The sequence below is a fragment of the Erythrolamprus reginae genome, chromosome 2 (assembly GCF_031021105.1).
Source record: "Erythrolamprus reginae isolate rEryReg1 chromosome 2, rEryReg1.hap1, whole genome shotgun sequence".
Lineage (NCBI taxonomy): Eukaryota > Metazoa > Chordata > Lepidosauria > Squamata > Dipsadidae > Erythrolamprus > Erythrolamprus reginae.
The window spans coordinates 129,584,789-129,603,551 of record NC_091951.1 but is presented as its reverse complement, the minus strand read 5'-3'; the positions used below and the strand labels follow the sequence as shown (position 1 = coordinate 129,603,551).

The following is an 18,763-nucleotide window of genomic DNA, read 5'->3' as shown; positions in this document are numbered from 1 at the left end:
TCCTGTCTTTTTGATTGACATCAGCAAAAAGAATCAGAACACCAAATACAAGTTGAATAAACAAAACCTTTCAGATAACCCTCAGTTCATAAAATACCTTGGAATACTTATGTCAAATGACCTAAGTGCCAAATCCCACTGCAACAACATCGCCAAAAAGGCTTCAAGAATTGTTAACTTAATCCTATGTAGCTTCTGCTCCGGTAATCTCACACTACTAACCAGAGCATACAAAACATTCACCAGACCAATCCTTGAATACAGCTCATCTGTCTGGAACGCACAGCACATTTCGGACATAAACATCCTAGAAAATGTCCAGAGATACTTTACTAGAAGAGCCCTCCACTCCTCCACTTGTAATAGAATATTCTACACTGCTAGACTTACAATCCTAGGTTTAGAAATCTTAGAACTACGTCATCTTAAACATGACCTAAGCATAGTCCATAAAATCATCTGCTACAATGTTCTTCCTGCCAACGACTACTTCAACTTCAACCACAGCAACACATGAGCATTCAACAGATACAAACTTAAAGTAAACCGATCAAAACTCGGCTGCAGGAAATACCATTTTAGTAACGAGTAGTTGATGCATGGAACTCACTACCAGACTCTTTAGTATCATCACCTAACCCCAAAAACTTTACCCTTAGATTATCCACTGTTGACCTCTCCCGATTCCTAAGAGGTCAGTAAGGGGCGTGCATAAGTGCACCAGTCCCTTCTGTCCCCTGTCCTAATGTTTCTCTTTTATTAGTATCACATATGTAAATATTATATCTTTGTATACCACCAGTATGTACATGGTAAAACAAACAAATAAATAAAAATAAATAAATCCTGCACAAATAACATATATTTATTTAAACAAATAGATGCTATTTGAGCAATGGACACAAATTTAAAAAAAGGTTGAAATATTTATAAATTTAAACATGTATTTTAATTCCTTTCCATGATCACTATGGGGTTAAAATGAATAGATATAATATAGGCTAACACAAATTCCTTGTTGGGCTTATATTATTTGGAAACCTGTTTCAGAATGCCAATCTTCCCAAAATACCCTGATACAGCAAATGGGAAATATAGGAATTTAAATGGGGTGTGAAGAAACTATAATATAACATGGTTCATAAAGCATAATCATGATGGTATCTTTCCAGCAACTATATGTCCCTACGTGGCTTCTAACTTGTCCTTTTTTTCTTTTTTTTTTACTATTTCCTATTTTCTTTTTTTCCATTTCTCTCTCTCCCCCCCCCCCAAGCAATGTCAAATCTATTCTCCTTGGAGTGAAGAAGTGGAGATCTGTCCTATTTTAATAAAGAAAAAGTATTTTGGAAATTTAAGTATCAACTGCTACTTGGCAGATTAAGAATCAACAGCATGAGCCTGCTTGATCATTTATCCATATGTTTTTCAACATTTAGGTTAAAATAAGTTTTTCATATTTTGCTGAAAATTTGCTCTATTTTCTCTTGATGATTAAGGTTTCAAAGTTAGCTTTATTTTCACATTTGCTTGGAAAATAGAATAAAATACATATGACGATAATCGTGGCATGAGGTAACTATACAAATCTCCCATAGCAATTTCCCATTTATACAGTGTTTATAATCTCTTGAGGATAACAATACTTACAGATGGGAAAGTGACACAAGATCATTAAAAGACCCATCAGGAACACTGGATATATCATTGCCATGAAGCGTTCTAGGAAAAGAAAAAGTAATATTATGTTTGAAGATAGTTATGATACAGTATACGTTATCTTTTAATACCTATTGACTAAATAACTTAAGAAGCAATATAGTTCATGTTCTCCACTAATTTGTCCAAGAAAGATTTTACAAGGAAGCATTGTATTACATCACAATCAGGGTGGGCAGCAGGCAGTACAGGGTGGAATGCAGTTCAATCCAGCTGACCATCCCCCCCTTCCATCTTCCTCCACCACCTCGGAAAGTGGCAGGGAGACCAGCACCAGCAGGAGTTGCAGGAGGCCCATTTCCTCCCCCATCTTTTCTAAACAGCTGATTTACACCTGTTCGCCTAGCTACCCAGCCTGAGGCAGAGAGTGACCCAGGAAGGAGAGCGCGGGAAACACGAAGCAAATTGTCACACCAGAGAGCGACACTGGTTAGGACTTAACAGTTCACTCGAACGATGTAGATCATTCAAGCCATTTCCACCTGGTCACATGGCCGGCAAGCCATTCCTACCCAGTCACATGACCATCAAGCCACACCCACAAAATAAGCCACACCCACAGTGTGGCAGTAAACATTTTGGCTGCCCATTACTGATCACAATGCTACTAAAGTGCTTCTAAGAAGAGTGCAATGTGATGTAACCAGATGCGATGCATCTGAAATGCTTCTAGGTTGAAAGGATTAGCTGGTAATGTCACAGTTGCAGGGAATGGCCTTTTGAGGGCTCTTTTCATATCCCTGGAAGGAGCTGGAATGAAAGAAAAGAGCTCACCTCACCCCACCCCACCCCATGGTAGCACTTGGGTTTCTAACAAAGGCTTGTTAACCTCCAACCCAGCATCACAACATGAAAGCCACTGTGCTCCTAGCATTGCATAAAGATGGAAATAAAGGAAACAGTAGTATTACAGACACTTTGATATATTTCTTTAATAAAAAGGGGGTAGTGTGTTTATATATTTATTGCTTTTTAATTTGTGTGTGTGTGCCTTTGAGTCAATGTTAATGGCCATCATTGTCTTGTCCTAGGGAGACTGAGGTCACTGAACTAGTTTCATGCCTAAAGTGGGACTGGAACATACAGATACACCAATTCTATCCAAGTACCTTAATCAATAGACCAAAATGGCTCCCTTAATAAAGGGAGTGACTGTACCAGTGACTTTTTCAAAGAAAAAAATGAACATAATTAAATCTGAATAAGAAATTTAGAATAATTAGACAATATGACAACAATTGTCTTGGGAATCATGATTGTGACAACATTTTGGAAAATTATTCAATCCTTGATCTACACAAATAGGAAATATTCATTTTTTTCTTCCCCCCCCCTGAAATAAATGTAAAAGAGAAAATTATTAGAGGCAGCATTTTGCCAATATCTATTACTCTTTCTAATAAATGCAGTGCTGCATAGATCAGATGTTACCAAATATATTTAAATTATGTTTTCCAGAATTTCTATTAAGCTAATTATCAACATGCTGATTAGAATCTGCCCTAATCAACAGTTGGTGCAAAGCCCAGCTTTAGCACCTGAAAATAATACAAAGATAAATTATAGTAAAAATTACAACGCTCATTGCTTTTTGAACATATCCTTTCCTATGTGCTTATTTTATTTTGGCTCTCTATAGGAGATTCATTTTTTAAATTTGTATGTATTGTATGATTCCTCAAGGTTTACAATATAAATAATAGAATACACTAGTACTTTTCTTACTAATATTGTATTAGCTTCCTAACTATTGAACTGCAAGTATGCTTTTTAATTTTTATGAAATTCTAAAATGGTAAAATCTTTGAAAAAATGAACTTGGGATCTAAATTTGAACTACTGGAAAGGGAACAAAAATTAATTTGCAAAATACTGTCACAGACTGAATCACAGAACTTTGGTTTAGCAGGGACATTGAAGGAATTTCATAATTTTTATAATTATGTATATTTTACACATGTTTTCTATATCTTTTGGGGTATGGTTGGGAAAAATCACCTTAAAACATGGTGTGTAAAGGTACGCGAAGAGAAATTAAGACTTTGAGTTACTAAAAAAAAAGGCATATGTTATGACACCGATTATTATGTTTGGTAGCTAAAGACATACTCTGACTGATAGGATAATTTTCTTATTTAATAGCAAAAGGAAAAATTTTCCAGGAAGAAAAGCAATTAGAGAAGGGCTCATGCATTAAAGAGATCTGTTAACTGCACATCAAACCTAGACAGATTTCAAGCTATGTGTCCTTTGGGGGGGGGAGTGCAAAAACTTGGATACGCTTTTGCTGATTATTTCTAACTGAGATTGTCTTGGGAATTCTGATAATAAATAAATGACAGTAACAGATTGCATGCTGTCGCTTGGAAACACTTCCTCCCCCAGGAGAATTGATTTTTAATAACAACGTAGATGACATGTGGCAAGGGTTGTCGCTGACACTAGAATTTTGTAGACCATAATAAATCAAATGAAACTGGAGGCTTCCAAATACACACAGCCCAGAAAGAGAGACTTTCATTCATGCTTCATCTAACTTTTGCACAGAAATATAAGAGTGGCATGTTATTTCTCTGAGCAAACACCTATTTCAATACATTATTACGTAGATCTTCTAAATAAATAGAGGTAGCAAATGTTTTTTTAATGGATCTTCAGCATTATGTTTTTGCCTATAATGATTAAGTAAACGTAGACTTCATCCTAACTAATGCTTATGCATAAAAAGTAATTATAAATTGTATAAAAAGTAATTATAAATTGTATAAAAAGTAATTATAAATGAATCACTTGAAAGAATTATTAAATATCATTACATTCAATATTCCCAAAAAGAAACATTTGACAAAACATCTAATACAGTCACATTTAATTATGGAAAAATTTGAGAAATGGGAGAAGTATAAAAAGAAATGGAAGAGCTCAAACTTCCCCCAAAGTCTTTGATATGATTAAATTTGCACAGAATCCCAAATAGAATTTTAGCTCAAAGTATGGAAGGAATACACCAAATCCAAGAATATGTCGAAGTGATTAATGAGCAAGTTACAACTGAGAAGTCTTCCTTCAAAAATGTGTCTTAGCCTATATTTTAACAGCAGACTTTTTTTTAAAAAAAGAAAGAATTCCAAAAGGAAAAAATCATTTTAAGGCATCGAATCACTCACAAAATATTAACATCTGAACTTACTTTTACAGGCTACTTTACATCTTGATACAAACAGAAAAGCGCAAATTACTAGAAATGGCTGCAATACAGAGCATCAGGAGAAAGCACTGATTTTAGAAATTTTGATGTCATTTTTAAAAATATAACTCCAGAACAGTGAATGAGCAATACTTACAACACTCTGAGAGATTTAAGGCCATTAAATGCATGAACTGGAATACACCGTAACCTGTTGTAACTTAGGATTCTAGGGAGGAAAAAGACCACAGTTTATATTACTTTGCAACAAGTAAAGGGAGCAGGAGCATTAACATTTAAATATTTGCTCCTTAATGGGACTTACTTTACAATAAATAATAACTAGAAGCTATGTCTACTAGGTACTTACAGTGTCGATAGCTGTGTCATATTACTGAAGGTGTAATTGGCCAACATGCTGATACTATTGTTGCTCAAGTCACTTAAAAAAAAATACACATAATATTCAGTGATTCAAGGAAACAGAACTTTTCTAAAATTCAAACCTATACCAAAAAGCATCAATAAATTACTTCAAAGCAAACTACCAACTAAGAATATTCTTGGGGATAATAATTAAATATATTTTTTTAAAAAAATATTACTTAAGATTTACCGATTGCACTAAGGCAAGCAGCTTTCAGGAGAATTCATAAAAGCACAAATAATATCAGAAAGATCAATTTTTTAAAAATTAAAAAGGGAATTTAAAATATGATATATACCAAGCCATTTTACAATCAAGAACCAACAAGGCATAAAACAAGAAACAATTGTAGACAAGAAGTAAAAATAGTGAGAAGTAGATATTTCACAAACTTTTCCAGGGATGCTGCTTATACTTGTAAGTAGATGATCACTGCGGCTCATTGTACAAACTTCTTGTATTTAAAGTAGACTTCTATTAATTAAGTTTGCAATAAATTCCCTCTTGTATCTTGATTACAGTTTATAAAGACACAAAATAAATTATATAAAGGAAATGCTCTCTGTTTAGCTGGCAGAGTGACTTGAGCTTGGTAGGGTAACATTCCAGCTATAAAATAATAAAATACTACCACATTTCCTTGAAAATAAGAACTTGTCTTATATTTTTTTGAACCCTGAAATAAGCGCTTGGCCTTAATGCCAAGTACTCAAAAGTCCAATTGGGCTTATTATCAGGGGATATCTTATTTTGGGAGAAACAGGATACCATATCAAACATTTTAAATTAATGAGATAAATTAATATTAAATTCATGTGTTTAATTAAATTCATGAAATGATATAAATTATATTTCTTATTTTTGTAAAATGTAAATCTAACATTTAGGTGCACTGCAACACCCAATGCAACATTTGTGTATTACTACATTATTGCTGACATGAAATGTTGATATACTTACATTAATGTTAAGTGTCGGAACATAGAAAGTTCTTTTGGCACAGCAGACAAATGATTTCCTTCCAAGTATCTGAAAAATCAGTTATATTTGATAAATTGTTAAAAATATTCATTGGTTCTTTGCATAAAGAAAAAACAAAATAAGTTAATTTACAACAAGTGACTTCAAACATTTCAGAAATATTTAATTGCAAACTAATATGAATTCCATCAATACAAATGTGTAGATGGATAAAAGGTACACATATAAGAGTTTGGACTAGGATCTTCAGCCAAAGAAGTTCCCAAGGTCCCTCTGGACCAGTCTCCATAATTGTGTACAACTTATATGTTGATGAAACAAATTACATTGTGATACTGGAATGAACTATTCAATAGATAATAGGTTCCCAAACTTTATGTGGAGAAACAGGATTAAAGAAACAGGATTAAAGAAGCAAAAACTACACAGATTTCTTTAATATTTGGAAACTCACAGGAATTTACCACTCTTACTAATAGTGATTTAATTAAGGTAAAATCTTCTTTAAGATGTGGGGGGGGGGTGTTTCAGATTTTTTCCCACCTGAACTGTGTTTTTATTTCTCAACTCAACTCAACTCAACTCAAATCTTTATTACCAGCATGGCTACTTATGAGATAAATTGTCCATTGACTTTCCTGCTAATTCTTCCAGTCCCATCCCAGGCTTGCCTCAACTTCATACACAGATTCTCCTTCACCATATATTGATATAAAGGCTATTGGGCTACTTAGATTTGGAAAATGGAGCTGAATTTGATCTCCTTCCATTTATATGGTTCCTCCTGTGGCCTTTTGTTGGAACTGTTCACTAAATAAATTTGGTAATCATGATTCCTCCCCATCATCTTATTCAGTGAGGATATTGAGAAGCAAAATGGAGCATTGTAGCACAAAAAAATATACAGAAATACATAAATGTGCATATGTGCAAACAAACTCTTTCTCTCCCTCTACACACACATACACACACACACACAATACATCTTTTTCAAAGCAGGGACTTTAGACCAAATATTTTCCAGAATTTTTAAAAAGGAGAAAACAAATAGCATCAATTTGAATTCACATTAATATAGTTTTGCATGTGTCAGATTGATGGAATGTTCTCCTGACCCTCCTTCTGCCTCTTTTTTAATGTATGGGCTCATAGGAAAATGCTGATGTCCTTTTGTTATGGTCTTCATTTTAGAGAGAAAACTATGAAGATCAGATGCATATTTTACAAAACAATTGGGGGGGGGGGGAAACCTCACCTCACTAGTTCTCCCAGAGATCATATTAACAAAGAGGCTGGGGAGGGAAACTCACACGTCCTTGCTGTAAGGTTGTGCTTAATTAAAGCTACTAAAAAGAACTCCAAATGCTAATTGACCTCATTAGAATTATTCTTGCCCTCTGACTGCAAATTGCTCAGGCAAGCAATATTTCAATAACACACCAGAAGCTGACTCGGTCTAGCTGCACTAATCCATACAACCATTTACTTTAACTGCTTAGTGAAAACATAAAATGAATATGCAGCATCTGATATAACAGAGGCAGTGTTATTTAAGATGTAAATGCTAAGTCAGAGCTTATCCAGGCTGTATATTCATTCCACAAAATAAATTATCATAATAGATTCCCTCAAGGCTTACGGAGGAAAAGGCAATTTACATTTTCATGTGACTATACACCAGATCTAACAATGTTGAATCCTCGCCCTCTAACATATTTGTGAAATGCCAAAACATGCACCAAACTATTCCACAGTTAAGCTTGTTCATGTTGATCTACTGCCTCTTCAGGCACATTTTAAAATTTGAATATGGCTTCTTTTCTTTTCATGACCACAATTAGTAATTATGGAAGCGAGAAATGATGCTTATGAGCCTCCCGGATTTGGCTCTGTGACAGTATTTCTGAGCCAATGCCCTGATTTGAAAGTTATGATCTAACTGTTAGTTATGCCAGAATGCATACTGGAAAGTACATTAATGCATATCCCATTAAGAGCACTATAATTCAGAATTGCATCCAGATATACTTTCCAACATTTCCTAATTTACTGCATAGAATTGAGAATGTTTCATTAAAAGAAAGCAGCAAAGTACAAAATAATATCTTGGGAAGTTAGGATGGAATAGAATAATAGAGTTAGAAGGGACCTTGGGGGCATCTTCTAGCCCATCTCCCTGCTCCCTGAAATACCATTTCAGACAAAAAGGTTGTCCAATCTCTTCTTTAAAACTTCCAGTTACTGGAACATTCACAATTTCTGGAGGCAAGTTAACTTCTGATTAATTGTTCTAACTGTTAGGAAATTTATCCTTAGTTCTAGGACGTTTCTCTCCTTGATTCGTTTCCATCCATTGCTTCTTATCCTACCTTCAGGTGCTTTGGAAAATAGCTTGACACCCTCTTCTTTGTGGCAGTCCTTGGGATATCAGAACAATGCTATCATGTCTCCCCTAGTCCTTCTTTTCATTAAACTGGACAAACCCAATTCCAGCAACTGTTCTTCATATGTTTTAGCCTCCAGTCCCCTAATCTTCTTTCTTGTTCTTCTCTGCACTCTCTCTAAAATCTCAACATTTTTTTTACACCATGGCGAATTGAATACAATTGGTAAAGTTTGGCTTTACCAAGGCATTATATTGTGGTATTAACACTTTATGTGATCTTGATTCTATTCCTCTGTTAACGCAGCCTAAAACCATGTTTTGGCTTTTTTGGCAACTGCAGCACAAATAAGTTAGTAAATATGCTTTTTCGGGTACCTGTTTTACAAGGTATAGGCTGGCTCATTTTTTGGAAGTTTGGCTTCACTATAATTGTTTTGTTTCTTTTATTTTTCTTTAAATTGACTGATATCTATAGTTCATGTTTAGAGGGCACCTAGAGAAGGTTTTGACTTTTAGAGGTATCTATAAATCTTTAAAAGAATGAACAGCTAACCAGGCTAAAGTAACAATGTTACAACTTTTCTAAAACAGTTGCATATTTATTTATTTGTAAGACTTTTATACTACTTTGGTTCAAGAGGGTCCTAAGCACCAGCTACTATTGTTTATCTTTAAAGGGATTGCATGTGCTCTTCATTTAACCACCACTTGCTAAGAAATGGTTCAAATTTTGACCAGTGCTGAATGGCACTTAGAACAATCTTCAAACTTCTACCTGTTGCAGCATCCTGTCACATGATCTCCATTTATAACTTTCTTTGCAGGCTTCATATAAGCAAAGTAAATGCTGAAAAGCCAGCAGGACGTCATAAATAGCAACCATGTGACATAGCGCTCAGTACAGGTTCTACTTAATGAGAGCAACTGAAAGTATACCTGCCCTGCAGTAATGGAGGCAAAGGTTTTAAAGTATATGTTGGCTGATTATGTAAAAGACAGCCAAGAATATGCATCGATGCAAATTAAAACTTGGAACTTACCAAATATATAGGAAACAAAGCATGAATATTGAAATAATATAATTAAAAAATGAACAGCATGCTGGCAAGGAAAAGTATTGCATGCTCAATTTCTACAAAAGATTGAGGGGAAATGGAGAAAAATAAAATCCTGACAATGACTTACAACTGGAACATTAAAAAATGATTTTAATATTCAAAACACAAGGACAAGGGGACACAATCTGAAGTTAGTTGGGGGAAAGATCAAAAGCAACGTGAGAAAATATTATTTTACTGAAAGAGTAGTAGATCCTTGGAACAAACTTCCAGCAGACATGGTTGGTAAATCCACAGTAACTGAATTTAAACATGCCTGGGATAAACATATATCCATTGTAAGATAAAATACAGAAAATAGTATAAGGGCAGACTAGATGGACCATGAGGTCTTTTTCTGCCATCAGTCTTCTATGTTTAAAAAACCCTTTTTTAAACTAATGCAATCAAGGTCACAATTGAAAAATCATTAAATGATTCAAGGTGCAGATTGTGCAAAGAAGAAAAAGAAATCACAGATCATATACTCAGCTCTACAAGTATATCACACAAATTGGTTATAAACAACAACATAATACAGCCACCAAAAGGATTTCCTGGAATACTGAAAAAATTATGATGTGCCAGTAGTGAAAATCAATAGGAACACAGAATCGAAAAGGTAGTTGAGAATGAGCATGTTAAAATACAATACAAATACAAGTGGTTAAAGTGTTGGCTTATAACCCACCAGATTCTCAACTACGGTTGAAAAGACAAAAATATGGAACTGGATGTGGAGGACCTTGTGATTATTGGCATGCTGGATGCCACATCAAAAAAATCTTGGATGGCACTAAGAAAATCTGTAGAGAGACAAAATTCTCAGTCAACAGCCAAGCTTCCCAATTAAAAAAGAAGAGGAGCTGAAACAAAGAATAACTGAGCATCTAGAACAGAATAATGTTGCCTGTACTGAAACTATTTACAAAAACCAGCTACCACAAATATTAAAAGTCGCCCGCATTGTAATATTAAAACACCAGCTCAGTGCAACAAACCAACCAACTTATATACAGCTACAGTTATAACTGAAGATCTTGTATATAAAATCAAGAAACAAGAAAAAAAAGTGAACGTGAAATGGAAACTAGGCTGGAAAATAACATCAGCTTGCTAAAATCAGATGCAAGCAAGATAGAACAAATGGCAGAAATGAAGCTGAAAAGCAAGAAGAACAAAGAATACCTAATCAAGAAATATCACCTAGACAGAAGGAAGATCAAGAAAGCAGTGGAAATAATAAAGCAGAAAATAACAACCATAGTTAAGAAAATCAGGTGATATGCACACTATAGGAAGGAGCTCTAGTTTCTGATCAACAGTCCTGAGTCCTTTGGGATTGGGCGGCATAGAAGTAGAATTAATAAATAAATAACAACTAATAAAGAAAAAAACCCAGTGTATTTCTGGGCACAGCTATGGAACAATTGACTCTGCCCCCTCCCCCTGTCAAATATAAGAATTCAGTTTAGATAAAGAAAGTGGAGAAGAAAGCTTAAAAAACCAGACTAAAATCAAGTAACTTGTAGTAACAGCAGAAATGGCGCAGAAAAGAGCAAGAAAGATCAATAAGTAAAGATGAAGTACCCCATGATTTTTGCTTTAAACATCTGACTGGTTTTCACCCACAATCCCCTGAGCAACTCTTTACCTGGAATTCTCTCTCACAATGTCATACATGTCTGGATTGTTGTAATTTAGTGATATCACATGCAGGCATGTTTTAAGACTGCATCTGTTAGTAAGAGCATTCCCTTCCTCAATTACCTTTATAATTCAAGGAGTACTTAATTTAATTTATTTGATTTATATGCTGCCCAATACCGTGGGACTCAGGGCGGGTCTTTACTTCTAAAAATTTAATGCAACAATTGGATACAACAATTCAATATTGTGCTATTAGATAATAGAAGCTAATTAATATATATCATAAAATATATTGTTGTGGTTAGCTCTGGCCCTGCTCCTGCCCCAAGGACTGTGGATGTGGGGGAGACATCCACATGCTGCAGGCCTGTTTTGCCCCCGGTGGAATCTGTTGATGAAGGCTCCTCTGATCAAGAAGACATGAGTGACAGGGAGGAGGAGAGTGTGGCAGACAGCTCAGAAGGAGATCAATTATCTAGCTCCTCCTTGGATTCAGAACAAGAGTTAATGATACAGCCACGCATGAGGAGAGCGATGCATAGGCAACAACAACTGAGAGATTATTATCAAAGAAAATGAGAAAATGTGGTAATTAGTGAGGCTGCTATAAATAGCAGCCTGTGGGTTTGGCCATTGTGGAGGATTATCTGATTGTTGTGTTTCTTGACTGCTTTACTGACTTTGACTTTTTGTGTGCTGATTTTCCCCCACTTTGAAACTAAACCAGAGCAAAGTGTGTGTCACTTTGTGAAAGAAGAAGGACTGTGAATTACCTCACAGCTGCAAGCTAAGTATCACAGAAGAGATAAGGGACTTGTACAAATTACCAGTTTGTTTGGAGATGAGTGCTCTTTGCTATACCAAAAGAGGGCTTAGTTTAAGTGACTTTTCATTATAAAGAACATTGTTTTGAATTTTCAAACGTGTGTGTGTCTGAAATTTGTACCTGTGAATTTTTGGGAGGATTCTACCAGAGAGCCCAACAGAACATCTATATATTATAATTATTTATTTTCTAAATGAGATGTCATGGTATTATATGCCTAAAACAATGGAGCATTGAATCCTGAATCCATCATAATTCTGCTGAACAATTAGTATTGGTGCTAGTAGTCACTTGGCTTAGGAAGTTGAATGGTTGGAAGTTATGGAGCCAAATGGAAAGAAATTATAGCAGGAAGTAATCAGGTTGTTAAAAATAAACCTTACTTTAAAACATGGAAATAAAATCTGGAGGGAACAAATTTCTCTGCGGTGTGGATGATAAACAGTACTAAAGTATTCTCATGGGTCTGTTTTGTGAAAATTGTATTGTTTTCTACATATTGAATTGATATTGTGTGGAATGATGAATGTTAATTGTTCCAGAATCAAGTTTCATAATTAGCTCATTTTTATTCTGTTGTCAGTATCACTTTCCACCTCAGCTGGTTATACATTGAACTATAAAACCTAGATTAACAAACTGGGAGATAATATATTAAGGAATTAGGTAATAGAAGCTAATGAGAATAAGAAAAATCCTTCATTGCCAGAGGAAAAGATAGGAAAGTTGACCTTCCCTGAAAATTTCTGAACCTTTAATGTGAAGAATGTTTTAAAGATATTGCATTTAGAAAAAATATGGGAAAATATCAATTTATAAATAGTGTTAATTGATGAAAGAGAACTAAATTATTTCTGAATTTTCATTTGCAGAAATATCCTATCTAAAACACTACATTTTGGGCAATTTTATGATTCTTGTAATAGTGGTTATATGTTTATTAGACTGTGTATAGCCAGCTTCTAGGATTGGCAAGTGAAATAGAATTATGCAGGTAAACAATGTCAAGAACAGGTGGATGGATAACTTTTTTGAAAATTCAAAAATTTGAATTTCAAATTTTATACTACGAAAAATGTGTTATCTTCTTTTTTAAAATCTCTTTTTTGAGTGAAAGTGAACCATCATTTTAAATAGAGGGCTTGAAGAAGTTGTTGCAAACATATCAATACATTATATATTCATTTTGAAATTAAACTATTTTAAATCCCCAATTGCATTTAATCTAATCTACTAAATGTTAAAAGTATGAAATGGAAACATTTCATGATGTCAAGATTAAACTATTAAGATTAAATTTTCAATTCATTGTTTGAATTACAATGTTTAATTATATTGTAATCCCAGGTACAATGGGTTTGACTGTGCATTTACTTTAGATCAGACCTGGGCAAATGCGGCCTGAGGGCTGGATGTGGCCCGCTTGCTGTCTGTGACCGGCCCACGGAGGTTGGAAGGAAGGAAGGAAGGAAGGAAGGAAGGAAGGAAAAAGAAAGGAAGGAAGGAGAAATGAAGGAAGGAAGGAGAAATGGAGGAAGGAAGGAAGGAAGGAAAGGAGAAATGGAGGAAGGAAGGCGAAATGGGGGGAGGAAGGAAGGAAGGAGAAATGAAGGGAGGAAGGAGAAAAGTCCAATAAATGCTCATTTTTTAATTGTTCATTGGTTTCATTGGCCTTTCCAAGAAATTTAAAGCAACCCCCCCCCCACCTCTCAGGGGAAAAAGGGGGAGGAGGAGGAAGAAAAGGAATCCAAAGCTACTTTCAGGCAAAGCCTCCACTATGTTTTCTTAACTGACAATGTAGGTCAGTTGAAGAGAGGCACCTGAAAGGAATATTTTGAAAGAGAAGTAAAGAAAAGGCCAAAAGCAGAAATAAAAGGCAGAGAAAATCAGAGAGACAGAAGCTTCTCTCCATCTGGAGAAGGAAGGAAGGAAGGAAGGAAGGAAGGAAGGAAGGAAGGAAGGAAGGAAGGAGAAATGGAGGAAACAAGGAAGGAAGGGGTGGGCAATTAATTTATAATTATAATATAATTATAATATATAATTATATAAATATAATATAATATAGGATAATTTATAATTATAATATAATTAACTCAGTTCTACCCAATAATATACAGTATTGGGTAGAACTAAGTTAATTTTATTAATCTGGCCCTCTAAAACCATCCCAATTTCTCATGCGGTCATGGCAAAATTAATTGCCCACCCCTGTTCTAGATTATTATTACTATTATTTATTTATTGGATTTGTATGCCGTCCCTTTCCGCAGACTATGAGATACATTTTTAAATCGTTAATATTATGAAAAAATGGATTACAGTATAATTAATATTAAAATATTTACTTCCAAATCAAACATTAACAGATCCCTACATATTTAAATCATAAATGTTCCTTGTCTTAAGTACCTGAAACATGTTTAAAGATATATTATATAAATTGTTATTTAATATTGCTGATTATTTGACATCATTATTCTAGATGTGAAAATTGTGAGTTTCTTCTCCCAGTGGGGGGAAAAAACCTTTTACAAATGATTTTGAGGAAATACTGAACTGAAAGATTTTCATCTGTAGTGCGTTAAACAAAACTGTATTTCTGTTTAAATGAATCCTGGCTTATTTGGGATTAAGTTTTCTTATTAAATTGCTTGGCTCTTTTCAGTGTTAAAGGAGAAATTCTCTCATTTCAAATTACCAGATAGCACATAAAGAGTAAATATTACCAGGAACAGAGGTATTAAAAATTCACACACTGACTCTCTATTAAACTTTCCACTTCATAATTAACACTTTAATCAGCAGCAATTATGGAATGTAACAACAATGTCAGTTAGTATTCAATTTCATAGTGATTTGTAAGCATTTCAATTTTCTCTTTTAAATGTGCCAAATCCAACTATAAAGGTTTATTTATTTATGAGATTTATCTGCTGACAACTCCATGTATAACAAATAAAGTTATTGGAATCTATATGTTCAAGAAGCAATGAGTTTTTAATTATACAGATTCTCTGAAAATTGTCCTATACATATCAATAATGCCAGATGTATTTCTCATTGGTGAAGAAGATTAGTCATACAATAATACCTCAAAGCCATGGAAAAGTATTTATAAATATATTTTAGTTAGATAATATCAAATTGGGTTACATTTATGATTATTACATAAACACTTTGTTTTGTAGATCTGTGCTTAATAATAACTTGTAGCCAGTGAAGGGCTACCAAAAGTTTTTCTACCACACTGTGGGCGTGGCTTATGCAGGACACCCTACATTTTCTTTCAACATCTTTCAGTGCAAATTGGGTGCTCTGGGCTACAGCTCCATTTTCACTACCCCGCTGCGGTCCCCCCCCCCGTCCGGGCAGTTGCCCACCCCTGCTTGTAGCACATCAAAATATATTCTCATACATTCTTTCATCTACTTTATCTGTTTATACATTCCTCTTTTGGCATTGTCTGGTTCATCCTTTATGTGTATGAAATGCCCAAAGTATGTGAATAGCTGTGAAGCAGTGGAAGTGATGTGCTGGTGCCTGGAGACTGTTGGGGTCTGGATGGGTGTCAACAGACTCAAACTCAACTGTGGCTCCTGCCTCCCAGGGACAATTCCATCTGTCCGTCCATAACCCGGGGGGAGGGGAATTATTGACCCCCTCAGAGAGGGTCCGCAACTTGGGCATCCTCCTTGATCTACAGCTCACATTAGAGAAACATCTTTCAGCTGTGGCGAGGGGGGCATTTTCCCAGGTTCGCCTAATGCACCAGTTGCGGCCCTATCTGGACCGGGACTCACTGCTCACAGTCACTCATGCCCTCATCACCTCGAGGTTCGACTACTGTAATGCTCTCTACATGGGGCTACCTTTGAAAAGTGTTCGGAAACTTCAGATCGTGCAGAATGCAGCTGTGAGAGCAATCATGGGCTTCCCAAGGTATGCCCATGTTACACCAACACTCCGCAGTCTGCATTGGTTGCCGATCAATTTCCGGTCACAATTCAAAGTGTTGGTTATGTTGGTTATGACCTATAAAACCCTTCATGGCATCGGACCAGATTCTTGACCTCCTTCTGCGCCGGCTGGAGGGGTTGGGAGTGGGAGGCACTGTTCTTCAGTGGTTCTCCTCCTACCTCTCTGGTCGGTCGCAGTCGGTGTTAGTGGGGGGTCAGAGGTCGACCTCTAGGTTACTCCCTTGTGGGGTGCCTCAGGGGTCGGTCCTCTCCCCCCTACTATTTAATATCTACATGAAACCGCTGGGTGAGATCATCCAAGGGCATGGGGTGAGGTATCATCAATATGCAGATGATACCGAGCTTTACATCTCCACCCCATGTCCCGTCAGCGAAGCAGTGGAAGTGATGTGCCGGTGCCTGGAGGCTGTTGGGGTCTGGATTTATTTATTTTTATTTATTATTTGGATTTGTATGCCGCCCCTCTCCGAAGACTCAACAGACTCAAACTCAACCCGGATAAGACGGAGTGGCTGTGGGTTTTGCCTCCCAAGGACAATTCCATCTGTCCGTCCATCACCCTGGGGGGGGGGGAATCACTAACCCCCTCAGAGAGGGTTCGCAACTTGGGCATCCTCCTCGATTCACAGCTCACATTAGAGAAACATCTTTCAGCTGTGGCGAGGGGGGCGTTTGCCCAGGTTCGCCTGGTGCACCAGTTGCGGCCCTATTTGGACCGGGAGTCACTGCTCACAGTCACTCATGCCCTCATCACCTCGAGGCTTGACTACTGTAATGCTCTCTACATGGGGCTACCTTTGAAAAGTGTTCAGAAACTTCAGATCATGCAGAATGCAGCTGCGAGAGCTATCATGGGCTTTCTTAAATATGCCCATGTCACACCAACACTCCGCAGTCTGCATTGGTTGCCGATCAGTTTCTGGTCACAATTCAAAGTGTTGGTTATGACCTATAAAGCCCTTCATGGCACCGGACCAGAATATCTCCGGGACCGCCTTCTGCCGCACGAATCCCAGCGACCGGTTAGGTCCCACAGAGTTGGCCTTCTCCGGGTCCCGTCGACTAAACAGTGTCGTTTGGCGGGACCCAGGAGTAGAGCCTTCTCTGTGGCGGCTCCGACCCTCTGGAACCAGCTCCCCCCGGAGATTAGAACTTCCTTCACCCTCCTTGCCTTTCGTAAAGTACTTAAGACCCATCTCTGCCGTCAGGCATGGGGGAACTGAGACATCTCCCCTGGGCCTATACAGTTTATACATGGTATGTTTGTGTGTATGTTTGCTTTTAATAATGGGTTTTTTAGCGTTTTTTAAATTATTATATTTGTTCTTACATTGTCCTTGTTATTATTGTGAGCCGCCTCGAGTCTACGGGAGGGGCGGCATACAAATCTAATTAATAATAATAATAATAATAATAATAATAATAATAATAATAATAATAATAATAATCTTGACATTATTTAATTCTAAAGAGAAGCTAAGCAATTCCAGCTTTATTTTATTATTTGGAAAGAAACACCATGCCACTCTTTTATGTATATGATTTTTGTTAAGGATTTTGATAACAATTAAATCTAATGTTGTAAGATACTCCGAGTCCTTGGAGAGGGGTGGCATATAAATGAATGAATGAATAAATAATTGAAAGTGAGTTTATAGAAAAGAGAATAGAAAGAATAAAAAGCAAAAAGCAAGAAAAAAGAAGGATACCATGGTCGATGGTATCGAAAGCCGCTGAGAGGTCAAGAAGCACCAGGACAGAGGACAAGCCCCTGTCCCAGGCCCTCCAGAGATCATCCATCAACGCGACAGATGTTTCACATATTGTAATCTTTGGGCTTCTATCTTTAGGAATCATCCAACACTAATCTAAAACACTTTGACATAAAAGTAGAATATCTTTGTGTTAAGATGTGAACTGAATCACTAACAGGATCAATATTTTAGGACAAATATGAAGTGCTCAAAGGAAAGAAAAATATAACTTCTTTACTATATTATTGTACTGTACTTGGTATACTATTATACTGCACAAAAAATAAAGGGAATACTCAAATAACACATCTTAGATCTGAATGAATGAAATATTCTCATTGAATACTTTGTTCTATACAAAGTTGAATGTGCAGAACAGCATGTGAAATTGATTGTCAATCAGTGTTGCTTCCTAAGTGGACAGTTTGATTTCACAGAAGTTTGATTTACTTGGAGTTATATTGTGTTGTTTAAGTGTTCCCTTTATTTTTTTGAGCATAGTAATTCCAGCATATGGATTGACTAGACTAGTTCATGCTAATCTAGAAACTGATAAGACATGAAGGAGCCTTGTCCTAACTGCCATCTAGTGTTGTGGCTTTGAAGCATTGGGCAATAATTACTGATAATATACAGCATTAGCTGATAGAACAACATGCCAAATCAGCAACTGTGACAGTGCATTATCAAAGGTTTCTAGGCTGCATCACAAGCTGACATGCTGGATCTTATCAATACATGGAAAGCTCTCTTGTGCTA

The 18,763-nt window shown here is 36.1% G+C and overlaps 1 protein-coding gene across 2 annotated transcripts in view; it reads right to left on the bottom strand.

Moving 5' to 3' along the window:
• The window catches only part of SLIT3 (slit guidance ligand 3), a 505,354-nt gene that overhangs the window by 81,536 nt on the left and 405,055 nt on the right, over window positions 1-18,763 (bottom strand). For both annotated transcript variants that reach the window (XM_070739462.1, XM_070739463.1), the window contains 4 exons: window positions 6,294-6,362; window positions 5,277-5,348; window positions 5,064-5,135; window positions 1,651-1,722 (listed from right to left, as the gene is read on the bottom strand). In XM_070739462.1, coding sequence (XP_070595563.1) covers window positions 1,651-1,722; window positions 5,064-5,135; window positions 5,277-5,348; window positions 6,294-6,362 — 285 coding nt within the window. The remainder of the gene's footprint in view (window positions 1-1,650; window positions 1,723-5,063; window positions 5,136-5,276; window positions 5,349-6,293; window positions 6,363-18,763) is intronic.